Raw genomic sequence first — 13,686 nt, forward strand, 5'->3', positions numbered from 1 at the left:
GGAGGAGACGGTAGAAGAAAGCAGTGAAACAAAAGAGCTCATCGTATCTAAACAGTGTGGGACAAGACGTGAAGGGAAAAGTGCGGAAAATTAGATGAGGGAGAGTCAATGGGAGGAGATGTCGAGCTCGAGTCTGATTATAATCAGCTTCCATTATAGCTTGGTTCGCTTAGCGGATCCCCCAACTTAGATAAGGCGAATAGTGCACATACTTTCATAAGCGTTGCTTCAATGACCCTCAATTACCTAATTTTTTGCTCTTATCCCTTCAGGTCTTGTCGCACTCTGTTTGGATACTATAAACACCTTTGTTTCATTGCTTTCTTCTACCGTCCCTTCCATCGATTCTTAAAAACTACCGTTATAAAAATTAATTCACCTTTTCGCTTACTCACACAAAAACGAACAAAACAATAGAAAATTAAGATAAAAACAATTTTTAGCTGAATACTTTAGCGAAAAATGTGACAGTAGAAGAACAGATATTTTTTTGTTTAAACATGTGGTGTGTATAGAAAACATCTCTTCTAATTTTTCGTTATGCAATATACAAAAGGTTTGTGTCATCAATTAGCTTTTTATATACAGAACAATGAAATAATAAAGGTTAAGATCAAAAACTCTACTGCAGCAGGATTTAACCGAAAAATGTTTGGATTTTTTTTCTACACGAATCAAATGCCACTAGTTTCAAGTTATAAGCAAAACTTTAAAAAAATTGAGTCAAACTTTTGATTTACCTTGCTTTAACGTAAAGAATTAGCCTACATCCCTTAAAAATAAATTTCTGCACATATGAAGTTGGTAATCTGTTAACAATTCTTTCGAGTTACAGTTACTGCAATCTCGATAAAAAAAATTTTAACTTGTTTTTTAATTTCAATTTTTAGGGGCCCGGTAGCCGCAGGGTTATCGAGTCTGATTTCACAAGAGAGCGACTTTAGCCTAGCTTTATTTCCAGGTCTACCACAGTAATAAAACTCTTAGACCAACCTCGTGTTTTAGCGTTGACCTTGAAATGCGGTCAAGCATATAATTAATGTTTTTTGAAACGGTGGTTCTACAATTGATGAAGGGACGGTAGGGGAAAGCAGTGAATTTTTTTTGGAATGGAGGGGAAAGAGTGGAAAGATGAGGAGGGGGGTTTTATTACTTTCCGCTACCGTCCCTTCATCAATTGTTTCAAAAAATATTCAAAAAATAGTGATGTTGGCTCAAGGAGCGTAATGGAGAGTCTTGCCCAAGGGCCAATGCTAATTAGTTTCCGCACATTCTGGCTCTACAGAGCGTTGGATGAAAAGTGGCAAAAACATGAAGAAAAAACGGGGAAAAACACCGATACGGATAATAAAAGCAATTCGCTCACTCAATGGCGATACTGCAAAGTAACGAAGTATGGAATATATCCAGGGCCACTATGTCTTAAACCGCGACGTACGCTTAGTAAATTTAGCCTAGCTAGCTTACATTAACTTTCGTATGATGGTAAATTATTAGGATCATTCCATGCAAAGAAACGAAGGGCAAACCGTAGGAATTCTATTGGCTTGCTTCAATTTTCTGAATGCCATTTTTATAATATGGTGCCCAGATGACAGATCCGTATTCTAAAGTAGAGCGAACCAAAACAGTAAACTGCTTTAAGATAATGGACGTTTTTAAATAGCCTAGTTACACGAAACTTGAATCCTGGAATGCGCCCAGCTTTTGATGAGATGTAGACGATGTGTTCTTTGAAGGTAAACTTAGTGTCCAACAAGATACCAATTGTTTCTTTATCTAATCATTCAACAATACCGATTGTATAGTGATTGTCATGGTTTTACGTACTCTCAAAAAAACACATACCTGCAATAGCACTTAATAGGGTCAATTTTTCAAATTGGTGTAATTATTGGACCATACTTTTTTAATTTTATTTTTAAAATTCTAAAGTTTTATAAGAATGATACGGTGATAGGGTTTGTAGCAGATTCGAGATTGGTTTTGGGGATGGGCTCGTGATAGAAGATCATGACTTAGCAAGGGATCTGTTTCATTGGCATCCGTGTGAAAACCAGTGTTTTATGACGGATAAGAATTCGGAGATACACAAGGGCAGGTGCCTCACCAGGCGGATTTTGCCGTTTATTAAGTCCCATGATAGCCTGCCGCAGTTTCAGCATGCATGCTACAATGGACAATGGACTTTAGTTCATCTCAAAAGAGTTGAGTGCACCAAATTATCCCCGGGCTCGTCTAGTATTGAAATACTGGGGGATAATTAAGCGAAAGCTGAAGATAAAGAGAACAGTCACCAGGGACAATGGATGGGGAGTTCGAGGTGCCGGCTGGCCGGGGCCGTGACCGGGGAGGGTGTGCACCGGCTGACAAGCGGTGTCAGCAATAGGTAAACCTACTTCATGCAATGTAACATAATTTCCTATGTTTCATCCTTAGGAACTGTTTTGATTAAAAAATTAATCAATGTGGGATACTTTCCGGGACGCATAGTAATCCGGGACAAGTCATCCAAATTTGGGACAGTCCCGCATAATCCGGGACGTTTGCTCAACCTAGTCATATGACTTCTCTACTAATATTCTTATTGTCGTGTTCATACGTTGGCACAGAAGCTATAAAACGCTAAAGGTTAAAAAGCTTAAGAAAATGAACATTTTGTGTGAAAGTTATTCCAGCGGATATTTTTTCTGGATTGCTCTGAAAACTTATTTCTTATGTCTGAGAAAATCGGAAAATTTCCCTAGAAAAATATGAAAACATGAATTTGGTCAGAGTCTTTGAAACATTTCTTACAATTATTTTTTTAGTAAACAAATTTCTTTGCAGCTTTCTAAAGGGCAAGATCTATTGATTTTATATACATTTGAATGAAGGAGAGGTTTTCTGAAATGTGTAATGTATGCGTAAACCTCCTATGACGTAAACCTGTAAATGCGTAAACCTCCTATGACGGGGCTCAAACCGAGGGGAAGGGCAACCTTATTAGTTTCCTCGCGCGTTTGCTATCCCATCCACATCTGATATAAATGAGTGGGTTGAAATTAATTATATTTAAATCTTGGTGGTATTCGCTCTCATATGATACCCAAGCAACAATTTGAGTTTAATAAACTTGCTCCTCTTCCTTTAGTAGAGGCTGGAGCATTGTTTTGCGTTATAATTTTCATTTCTCATGAATATCTCATATCAATCTTCCGCACACATTGTTCCGCTGACCGGCTGTGGATTACGGATACGAAAATTATTCTCTATTCAAAAAATTGTTACACGCCGGTAATATCATTAGGCTTCTGCGGATTTAGTCTCCAGAGAAATCGATAATTATTGGTATTGTTATCAGACATCCAAACAGTGGTGAAATTTCAATAAGAGTTGGATCATTTAAGAATGGTAAAGTAGGGCCTTGCTTAGCGACACAAAATCCTAATTTTTTTCCGATTAGGCCATTGAAAATCATTTTTAAAGTTTTTGTCACCCCCCCCCCCCCCCTTTGGAAATTGGCTTGAAAAATCGATGGCGGGGGAGGGGGGGAGCAAAAAATAAATTGTAGGATATGAGTCAAATTTTTTTTTAAAATCAATTATCTGAAAAACTCGAAAAATGAGTGTACGAGTTGAGTTAACGCTTCTAATACGAAACAGAAATAGAAATTCGAACAATGGAATTTCCGAAAATCGTCCAAAAAAAATTTTCCTTCGTTTTTGCTTTTTTTCATAGAATTTTGCATAGAAAATAATAAGGTATATATTATAAGCAAGAATAGATACGGTTTTCACGTTTAATCTTTAAATAAAAATGCTTAAACCCAAGTTTTTTTTGCGCGAATAAAAAATTTACTATGTTTTTTTTCGCCCCCCCCCCCCCCCCTTCAGTGGCCGAACACTGGAAGGACAAAAACTTTATAAAATATTTCTAATGGCCTTATTAACCATTATGCATTACAACACAAAAATAGAAACATATAGTTATTAAATTAATCAAACATTATGATTGCGGGTATTTTGAAATGCATAGAAAGTAATGTGGGGTAAATTTGCTTCTTGTTGAGATGGCTTTAGTTTAAATTTGATGAGTGATTTCTTAATCTAAACTGGAAGCTTTCGACGTATTTTGGCTATACTAAGAGTTGGATTTTATGAGGTATTCTATTCCAAATATTTGTTTCCTAACAATCATGTTACACACATTTGAAGGTTATTATTTATATTTGTGCTTTGATTGTTTGGAGTGCTGCGATAATATAGATATTCGCAGATATGATTGAAAAACCGAAAAGAGGGCAACAATTCGGTGGTGGGCAACAATAGGCAAGTTACCCTATTTGGCGATTTTAATCAACGCAGTGCTGACTTTATTGCGGACATAGAAAATATAAATAAATAAGGGGTACAATGGCGGCTGTCAAGAATTATGTTATTTTAAGCGCTTTCAGTCTACCACTTTTAAGCAACCTGAAATTTCTAAGTTGCTGATTTGTTTGGGTTTAACAATTAATAATGAAAATTTTCACGTATTAAATTATATCTCAGATCATGAGCCTACTTTTCTTATAACGATCGTAATTCTTTTCATAACCAATGAGAACTGTGCTTTTATCAAAAACTTTTAATTTAATCCTCTCCGACAACACCAGACGTTAAGGTCGTATAAGCTGATATCAACAATAATAGTGACATATTGTCTAGCCGAGTTTACTGTAATAGAACGGACGGTACGTTTTTTCATTTACGTAACACTGTGGTAAAAAAACGTCAAAATAAAGCTTAAAATGGATGGTGCTACTGTGAGCCCAATGCCTGAGGCTCCACTTGCTATGATGGAAGCGGAGAAAACGCCACCCCGAAGTCCAAGTAATCATGACATGCCACCTCCACCTGATGAAAAGTAAGTATATTATTTATAACAATCATGAATGGTTTAAGATGAGCTCTATCTTTCTCAATGCTATTGAGGAATGCTATTCATATTTTGAGTATAATCAATATATATAGAATGCCAGTGTCGCTGGTGTTTCATGGACATTTTGGAGGGTAAACATGTTGCTGACATTCTATATATATAGAACATATATATATATATATATATATATATATATATATATATATATATATATATATAATATATATATATATATATATATATTGTATACTAGCTGACCCGACAAACTTCGTATTGCCACAAATTAAACTGTGTTGTACATAAATCCTGAAACTCGAATGACGGATTTATCACAATCTCGAGTTTTGCAAGTTTCTGAGGAGTTCATGGGTGTTTTAACATACAAATTTTTCTCACAGTAAAATAGAAAACAACTCCCCCATTGCTTAGCCTGATAAAATAAAGCGGATAGCATTTAAAAATGGTACTTTCTACGAAACGATTTTCCGTGAAATGGTACATCCCGCGTAAGGTTTTTCGCGAAATAATATTCTGCGAAACTCTATATTTCGCGTTATGGCCAACCGAGAAGTGGTGCTCCACAAAATGGTATTCGGCGAAATGGTTTGTAATAATGGGGAATATTTAATTGCTATCCGCTTTATTTTATTTCTGTCTGTCTGTCCGTATGTTCCTTATAGAATCGAAAACCACTGAACCAATCGGCGTGCAAATTTGCATGTGGAGGTTTTTGGGGCCAGGCAAGGTTTTAGTGATGGTTAGAGACCCCTCTCCCCACTAAGAGGGGGGGGGGGCTCCCATACAAATGAAACACAAGTTTCTGCATAACTTGAGAACTAATCAAGCAAATAGAACAAAATTTGGCATGTGGGTGTTTTCGGTGACAAGAATTTATTCTACGGTAAATTGAGACCTCTCCTCTCTTTATAAGGGGAATTATAACTCCTCTCCCTTTTAAGAGGGGGGGGGGGGGGCTTCCATGCAAATTTCCTCATAACTCGAGAACTAATCAAGCAAATGGAACCAAATTTGGCATGTGAAGGTTTTCGAGGGCAAGAAAATTTTCTATGGGGCCGTGCAATAATTACGTAAGAACTTTTTCCTCAATTTTGAACCCCCCCCCTCCCCCCTATATAAGATTTTGTAAGATTTTGGCCTATCCCCCCTCCCCCCCGTAAAATATCTTAGTAAGATTTTTTGAAACATCAAAGTTCAAGTTTTATTTAAAAAGTTAGACATTAAAAGAATATTGAAACAGTCAACAAAGTTCAAACAAATTCATAAAAAAAACAACATCAATTATCTGTCGTAAATCGCTTCATAGCCCGCTCACGAACAGAATGTATTTCAGCATTGAGGTTGTCAATAGATGTTGGTATATACTCAGAATCTCACAAGTGTTTTACCTGATTCACTGCGAATATACTTGTTATTGAAATAAAACGTAACCATGCCGTTTTATTCGTTTATAACGCATATGCAGGTAATATCGATAACAAACGATTTTTTATAAGTTGTGCTTTTGTTATTGCATTTAACTTGTAAAAAGTTGCATAACTAACAATTCAGTTTCACAATACAATTATTGCGTACTACTGGTAATTGAAATATAACGTTCAAGTACGTTTTTTAGTGATCAAAATTAACGGTATTTTCGATACAAGGGCGATATTTTTCGAAATCTTTCGAACCAACACGATCCCGTGAACACAACGCATATTCGCAGTGAGTCAGGTAACACAGTAGCGTTCACATAATTCGCATTGATCTACTCTACATCCTCTGAACACGTGTCCTCATCAAGTAGCATACCAAGAACTTCTTTGCCTCTTCTAGATGACACGCGACATGGTCTTATCTTATTATTGGCACTGCGTTGCGTCTAATGTACAGGTCTGTAATGACCTTTCACGGTTTTCTTTGAAGCAAAATACTGACCCCACTCTGGTCACACGCGGCAGGTAAGATCTTTGGGAACAGAAGAATTGTATAGTAGCTTATCAAGCACTTGTTCCATTGGTACAGCTATACTTTAGTTGAATAAGCTACTTTTAAACAAAAATGTTTCTCGTGGTATCATAAGGGTTTTTGCGGCTGCCTTGCGGAATTAGGATAGGCAACGAAATATGTTGGAATAATAGCATAAACCGATGACATCAGATGGCTCTGGAACAAGTAAGTCGACTGCTGTGGGCAAGGCTAAAATATTCAGCAGGTTGCTACGCATTTGCTTGTAGCATGAAGGATTTTGACACTTCACAGCTTAACTCATCAATTTAAAATTTTTTGAAACAAGTAACATGAGTTGATATTAAAAAATGTGAAATCATCATATTTTTTTCGTGCATTAAAATCTTACGTAAGAAATGATTAATCCCCCCTCCTGTCCAAATAAGATTTTGTAAGACTTGGCAGAACCCCCCCTCCCCCCATTATGCCTTACGTAATTAGTGTACGGCCCCTTATAACAAGTTTTTTGAAGAATATACGTTAGTTAAACAACGATTTGTAATTTTATAACAATATGGCATTCAAAAACCTACACGTGTTGTACAAAATAAACCAGCGTGAGTAACCGAAGATTAATAAAAATTAATGAAATTTATTCATGAAAACTTTATTGATGTGAATCAAATAGAATGGCCTTACAGGAAATTATGCATAGTTCAAAAATCTATAAACTAGTCCTTTACTACGCAATGTATATGTTAAAGAATAATAATTCCTCTTACAACTTACTTTCACTTGCACGTACCCACATTAGTAACAACTTACTCAGCAATTTTATGAAATTTATAAGTGCTTCTATTCTGTTCAAATTTTGTAAACTTGTTCAATTTCCAAAAATTTTATGTAAACCAATACACTACGCAACGTTAACCAATAGTTGAATTATGTTCCGAAGACGTGTCAATTTGTTGTAACTCACCACCTTTGTCTGAAGCGTACTTGGACAGTATTCCGCAGTATGATGTAAATATGCTTCGAATGAATTTATCGCCCCACGATGTCCTGCTTAAGCTGCAATCCATCGATGGATCAAAAGGACCCGGTCCTGATGAGCTGCCACCGTTCTTCGTAAAAAATTGTGCTAGTGCTCTAGCGTACCCTGTCAGTATCATATTTAACCGTTCGATCGCAGAGGGGTACTTTCCAACCATTTGGAAATCTGCCTCAATCACACCGATTCACAAATCTGGTTCTCTTAACGAGGTGGAGAACTACCGTGGGATTTCCATTCTTAGCTGTTTACCTAAAGTGTTTGAAAGTATGGTGCACGATGAACTGTACCAATCTGTTAAATCCATAATTGCTACGGATCAACATGGTTTTATGAAAAAACGCTCGACCACAACAAACTTGCTAAGTTACGTTTCGACTCTTGTGGACAAAATGGAAAAACGACAACAGATCGACGCGGTGTATGTCGATTTCGCCAAAGCTTTTGACAAGGTTCCACATATTCTGGCGGTTGAGAAGTTCAAAAGAATAGGGTTACCCGAATGGATAACACAATGGATCCTGTCTTATCTTACGGATCGGAGCTCAACAGTGAAGGTTTGCGGTGTCTGCTCTACCCCATTCCAAATTCAGTCCGGTGTACCTCAGGGCAGCGTCCTGGGGCCATTGCTGTTTGTTTTATTTATTAACGATTTATGTTGGAAATTAAAGTCGCCAAAATTATTATACGCTGACGACCTCAAATTCTACCGAGTAATTACGACGCTGACAGATTATTGCGCACTTCAATCGGATATCAACACGCTCATGGATTGGTGCAGTCTGAACGGAATGGAAGCAAACGTGAACAAATGCTGCATAATATCATTCACCAGGTTACGTGCACCAATTGTGTTTGACTACCTCATGGCAGCAACTAGCTTGGAACGTAAGATCGTAACATCGACTGTGCGGATATACTGAGCAAAGTACGCTTCAATGTGCCTTCCCGAGTGATTCGCCAAAGTGAGTTTTTTTCGACAATTGCATCATCGGACTAATTATGGAATGAATAACCCGCTGGAAGTTTGCTGTAGTCGTTTTAATGATATTTATTACTTGTTCGATTTTGGATTGTCAAAACATGTATTTAGGCTAAGAATCTGTAATATATAATTAGTTAGATAAGTTTTATGTCTGTGCGATGTTCTTTATGTCGAAGATTAATAAATTAAAATTAAATTTATATCTTAAATAGCAAGTAAGACCGTATAACAAAGATTCCTTTCACCACTAGGTGGATTAAATCAGGTTTTATTACAATCTATCAATTTAATTCATCAAATAAAAAATAAAAAATTAAAGTTACAATCGGATACACATCAGTTTCGCTGATGTACCGTCAATTGATGTTTAGTCCACGTCATTTTCATCCATCCACTCCAATTTGTCGATCCGGTTGGAAGAAACAGGACTACCTGTTGTTGTGTTTGCAGCAACACGCCTGTGAAGAACTTTTCTGCCAGATTTTATTATTTTCTAGTCTAATCTAATCTCACACTAACGCAGCCAATTCTTGAAGGCATCCTGGAAAGTGACGGTTACTTGAATCAATCATTTTTCTTGTCAACGGCCAGGCAAACTGCGCAGCATGTACCGCAGGGAGAATTACAAGAAATCAAGTGGAACCAGAAAAAATATCTAATTCCATTAAACTCCTTGAAATTAAGGGGAAGTAAGAAAGCGTAAACCTCCCGTACCAAACGCTTCCCATATACATAGATAAGTTGGGATTATCTTTGCTAACAGAGGTTAAGTGATACTCCGGACCCTTAGGGATGAACTAATGGCGAGGCGCTAGGTAGGGGCTTGGGATGGCTAGAGCTATGTTGGGCGCTTTTTCATAGTAGCCTTCCCCATTTCATACACTTTTCTGACAGATTTTATAAGTTTGTATACTTTTTGTGCTCATTCAACATTACCTGAGATGCGAAATATAGTCCCCAGCACACCAAGTGAGGCACAGTATAGATTATACGAAAGAACCTGAAAACCAGCCATGGACTTCGGTCCATATGTTCATCAGTCGATAAACGAAAAAATTATATTATGTTCATCGTTTGAGTTCAGCGCGAATATCGAAGGGAAGCATTTCCCTTACTCTCTGGTAGTAACCAGTAGCCCCTCATGAGTTTGTGCGGTTACTATTAGGTTACTACAGAACGGTACTCAAGGAACTTCTCCGTAGTGTACAGCACGTTCTGTAAAGCCTGGAGTGTTCTGTAATGGAGAATTCATACTTGAAGAATATCTGTGTCCTGTTCACAGATATGTTGAAAATAAAAAGTTGTCATTCAAAAAATTTAACTGTTTGTGTTAAAATGCATCAGTACATTAATTTTACAGAAGGCTTCAATAGTTGAAAGGTAAATTATAATTCTACGAATAAACTTTCCATTTGAAATTTTTTTCGTGTCACACAACATCATACCCTCCCCTCTCCCCCCTACGTCACAAATCGTCACAATTTTGTCAACCACCTCCCCCCCAGCCCGGTGTCATCAATACACTCTCACATATGATTTGACAGAACCCCCATACTGAGGGGCCCCAAACTAGGGTTGCCAAGTTCGAAAATTTCAAAAACCAGCCGGTCGGTCCTGCCTTAAAACACTGCGGGGGGGGGTGGGGGATGGGGCGGGGGTTGTTGCACCATATTACTAGAGATTTGCCTGGAATGTGTAATGTGCGTTAATTATTATTTAGGTAGTCGTCGAACCAAATTATTGAAGATACTAGAAGAGACAACTAATTGCTTCTGGTGCTGGTGGACAATTTAATGTATATTACCGCCAGAAGCAAAGTATTGTCACGGTAAAGCTGGCTATTTCCAATGATCCACTGCTCAGGATTGCTAATAAATTTATCAGAAAATTTAACAAATCAGGAAAAGACTACCAATCCGGCTTCCTATGTCGGAAAACCGGCTTTTTTGCAGGATTGACCGGCCACCGGCTTTGCAGGTGAAAAACCGGTCGGGCCGGCCAAAAACCGGCCACTTGGCAACCCTACCCCAAACAACAATGGCCGCTCCATATATTTTCTATGAAATGATTTCCGGCCCAGCGTTTTGACGTTTTAGATTGCGGTCATAGAAAAATGGCGACGTGCCGGGGGGTCGCTCCCCCTATGAGCGAGACGTATTTTATAGATGGCCCCGAATTGGATGATAACTGTCAGGAAAACATTAATTTGCGTATTTACTTGCGATTGAATTTTAAACTCCTCACAAACCCGCACACACTGAATTGATTTAAATGGTGTTATTTGAATTTTTTGTATGATAAATAGAACGAAAACAATCAATCTGTTACTGAGCTTGCGTCTCTCTCCAAGATGTTGAATAACGAATGCAATTATTTTCATTCGTTGCCGGGAATTGCCAAACTCCAGTTTTGATAAAAAAAAATGTATACAACTTGATACGTAATAAGACTATTCTTGTGCAGCGATATACAGATTAATCTTATCGTCACATAAAAGCTAACAAATTCTTCGCTGCATAATTATATGTTTCCACCTTTTTACGACCCTGCAGCAACACATATTTTGTTCCCGGTCTCTAAATTAGTAACATCCTTATCTTGTATTTGCGGTATTATAGTTTAGTGACTGGTGTTAGCTTTCTGATTGCAGACTTGCCTTCAGAAGCGAGACTAATAAATTCAATTGACAAAGCCACTTCTGAAAGGGAACATAAAAGCAAAAACATCCCATGAAGAAGATTTGAATGGAAGCTCTCCTCGCATCCATGCAAATGACGAGCACCACTAGCGTACCTTTTCCGATACACTCAAATACTTTTTCACACGGTTTGTTTTCTGAATATTAAGAACGGAGCAACTTAGGGACCATTCATTTATTTCTCAATACATTTAGGAGAGGCCCGACATTCGTCACGCATTTTGTAAATAGTCCCTAAGTTGCACCGTTCATAAGTAATGGAAAAATATAAATCGTGTAAAAAAAGACTTGACTGTAAATGTTCAAACTCTACGTGAATGTAATGGTGGAAAAAGCTGCATGCAAGGCCGGTAATTTTTACACACAAGTTTTCGTGCATGTGATTTCTAAGAAACATACGTGTACGTACACTAATTACTTTTATCTTTACTTTAGTACGCTGTTACTTTAGTCCGGCAGATAGCATTACTGTTACTGTCTTTCGACTTTTGGCAGTCTTTTTGTTGAAAAGTTTTTAATGAAAGGCAAACAGACATCGATCGAAACAAAACCTTTAAAAGTAACGGCTGATGCATTTTGCTTGTACACTAACATCCTCTTTTATTGCATGAAGCGATATTTTGCAACTGGAGAATCGCTCGTATAGCAAAGTTTTGTCTGCTTTTGCCGTTCGCATCTGAGCATTTCCAAGTAAAATCTAGTAAAAACCCGATTTAATGAAAGGAACCTTTGTTACACAATCTTACTTGTTGTTTGTGATAGAAATGAACACGTCTTCTAACCTAATCTAGTCTAATCCAAGTTAATCTCATACTAAAGCAACCAATTCTTGAAAGCATCCTGGAAAATGACTATCACACGAATTAATCATTTTTCTTGTCATCGGCCAGGCAAACTGTGCAGCACGTATCACAGAGAGAATTCCAAGGAATCAAATAGAACTAGAAATAATACCTAATTTCATTCAACTCAGGGAAAAAGAAGAAAGCGTGGACCTCTCGTACCAAACGCTTCCCATATAGAAAATGATATATTTACAGTGGTTGGTAATGTTAATAAAGGTTGGGTGATACTTCGGACCCTGTGGGATGAACTAATGTCATTTAGTCCAGAAACCAGGCTTGCCTTCCGCATTTCACACCCGAGATAGAAATGAAAACGTCTCACAATGTGTTGAGCCATAGACAAAAATCGTTGTTTACTTTTTTATAATCGGGAATACGTACTATGTAGGGGACATGTGTATAATGTGACACAGGTGGGCAATACGTCCCAGTTCGTTTATTCGCAAACTAGCATAAATTAAAATGCAAAACTAACGAGAAACCTTAAAAATCGATGAAACCAACCTACTATGGAAGATTGACAGTTGTCATTAGCTGTCAAACCAAAAGAAAAATAAATTTGTCTTCTAACAGCTTCCGATGTAATTCTTTGCGTCGCGACGCGTCGTTACCGTAAGCTCTTTTGTGGTTAAAATCTGTACATATAAGGTTGGTACGATTCGATTGCGTGAAGTGAAGTTCTAAAACATTATCTCAGGCGAAAACCAGGTGAAAACGCTTAGTTTATGTAATTACTAGCTGACCCGACAAACTTCGTATTGCCACAAATTAACCTGTGTTGTACATAAATCATGAATCTTGGATGATCTTTGTCACAATCTCGAGTTTTGCAAGTTTCTGAGGAGTTCAACCTTAGATGATTCAGTTACGTAACTATGAAAGCATCCCAGGTAATTAATAAGCATCACCAATGCTATTTAAATGTAGGCTAATAAGCATTAAAGTCGCCTTAAATGCTAATTAAATGCTATTTTGGAAAAATATACAGCTACTTTACTGATAACCTTCTTATAGTGCTGACAATGCTAATTTACAGCTAATTACCGACACGAAGAATTTGAATACAATTTTAGATGCCAATTTACAACACCTATGCAGTCAAAAACATAATATACAACAACATGCAGTATAAAATGCCAGATACGCTGATTTGCTGCTTATGTTAATGCTTATTAGTTACCAGGAATGGGTAGTTTAATATACAAATTATACAGTAAAGTAGAAAACAACTCCCCTGTCCCCTCATTGCATAGCC

At 37.4% G+C, this 13,686-nt stretch overlaps 1 protein-coding gene across 1 annotated transcript in view; it reads left to right on the forward strand.

The window, feature by feature from the left end:
• Positions 1 to 4,799: 4,799 nt before the first annotated feature.
• The window catches only part of LOC128738718 (plasma membrane ascorbate-dependent reductase CYBRD1), a 140,402-nt gene continuing 131,515 nt past the window's right edge, over positions 4,800 to 13,686 (forward strand). The window contains exon 1 of the mRNA XM_053834044.1: positions 4,800 to 4,887. Within this exon, the coding sequence (XP_053690019.1) occupies positions 4,817 to 4,887 (71 nt within the window). The 5' untranslated portion in view covers positions 4,800 to 4,816. The remainder of the gene's footprint in view (positions 4,888 to 13,686) is intronic.

The sequence above is a fragment of the Sabethes cyaneus genome, chromosome 2 (assembly GCF_943734655.1).
Source record: "Sabethes cyaneus chromosome 2, idSabCyanKW18_F2, whole genome shotgun sequence".
Taxonomy (NCBI): domain Eukaryota; kingdom Metazoa; phylum Arthropoda; class Insecta; order Diptera; family Culicidae; genus Sabethes; species Sabethes cyaneus.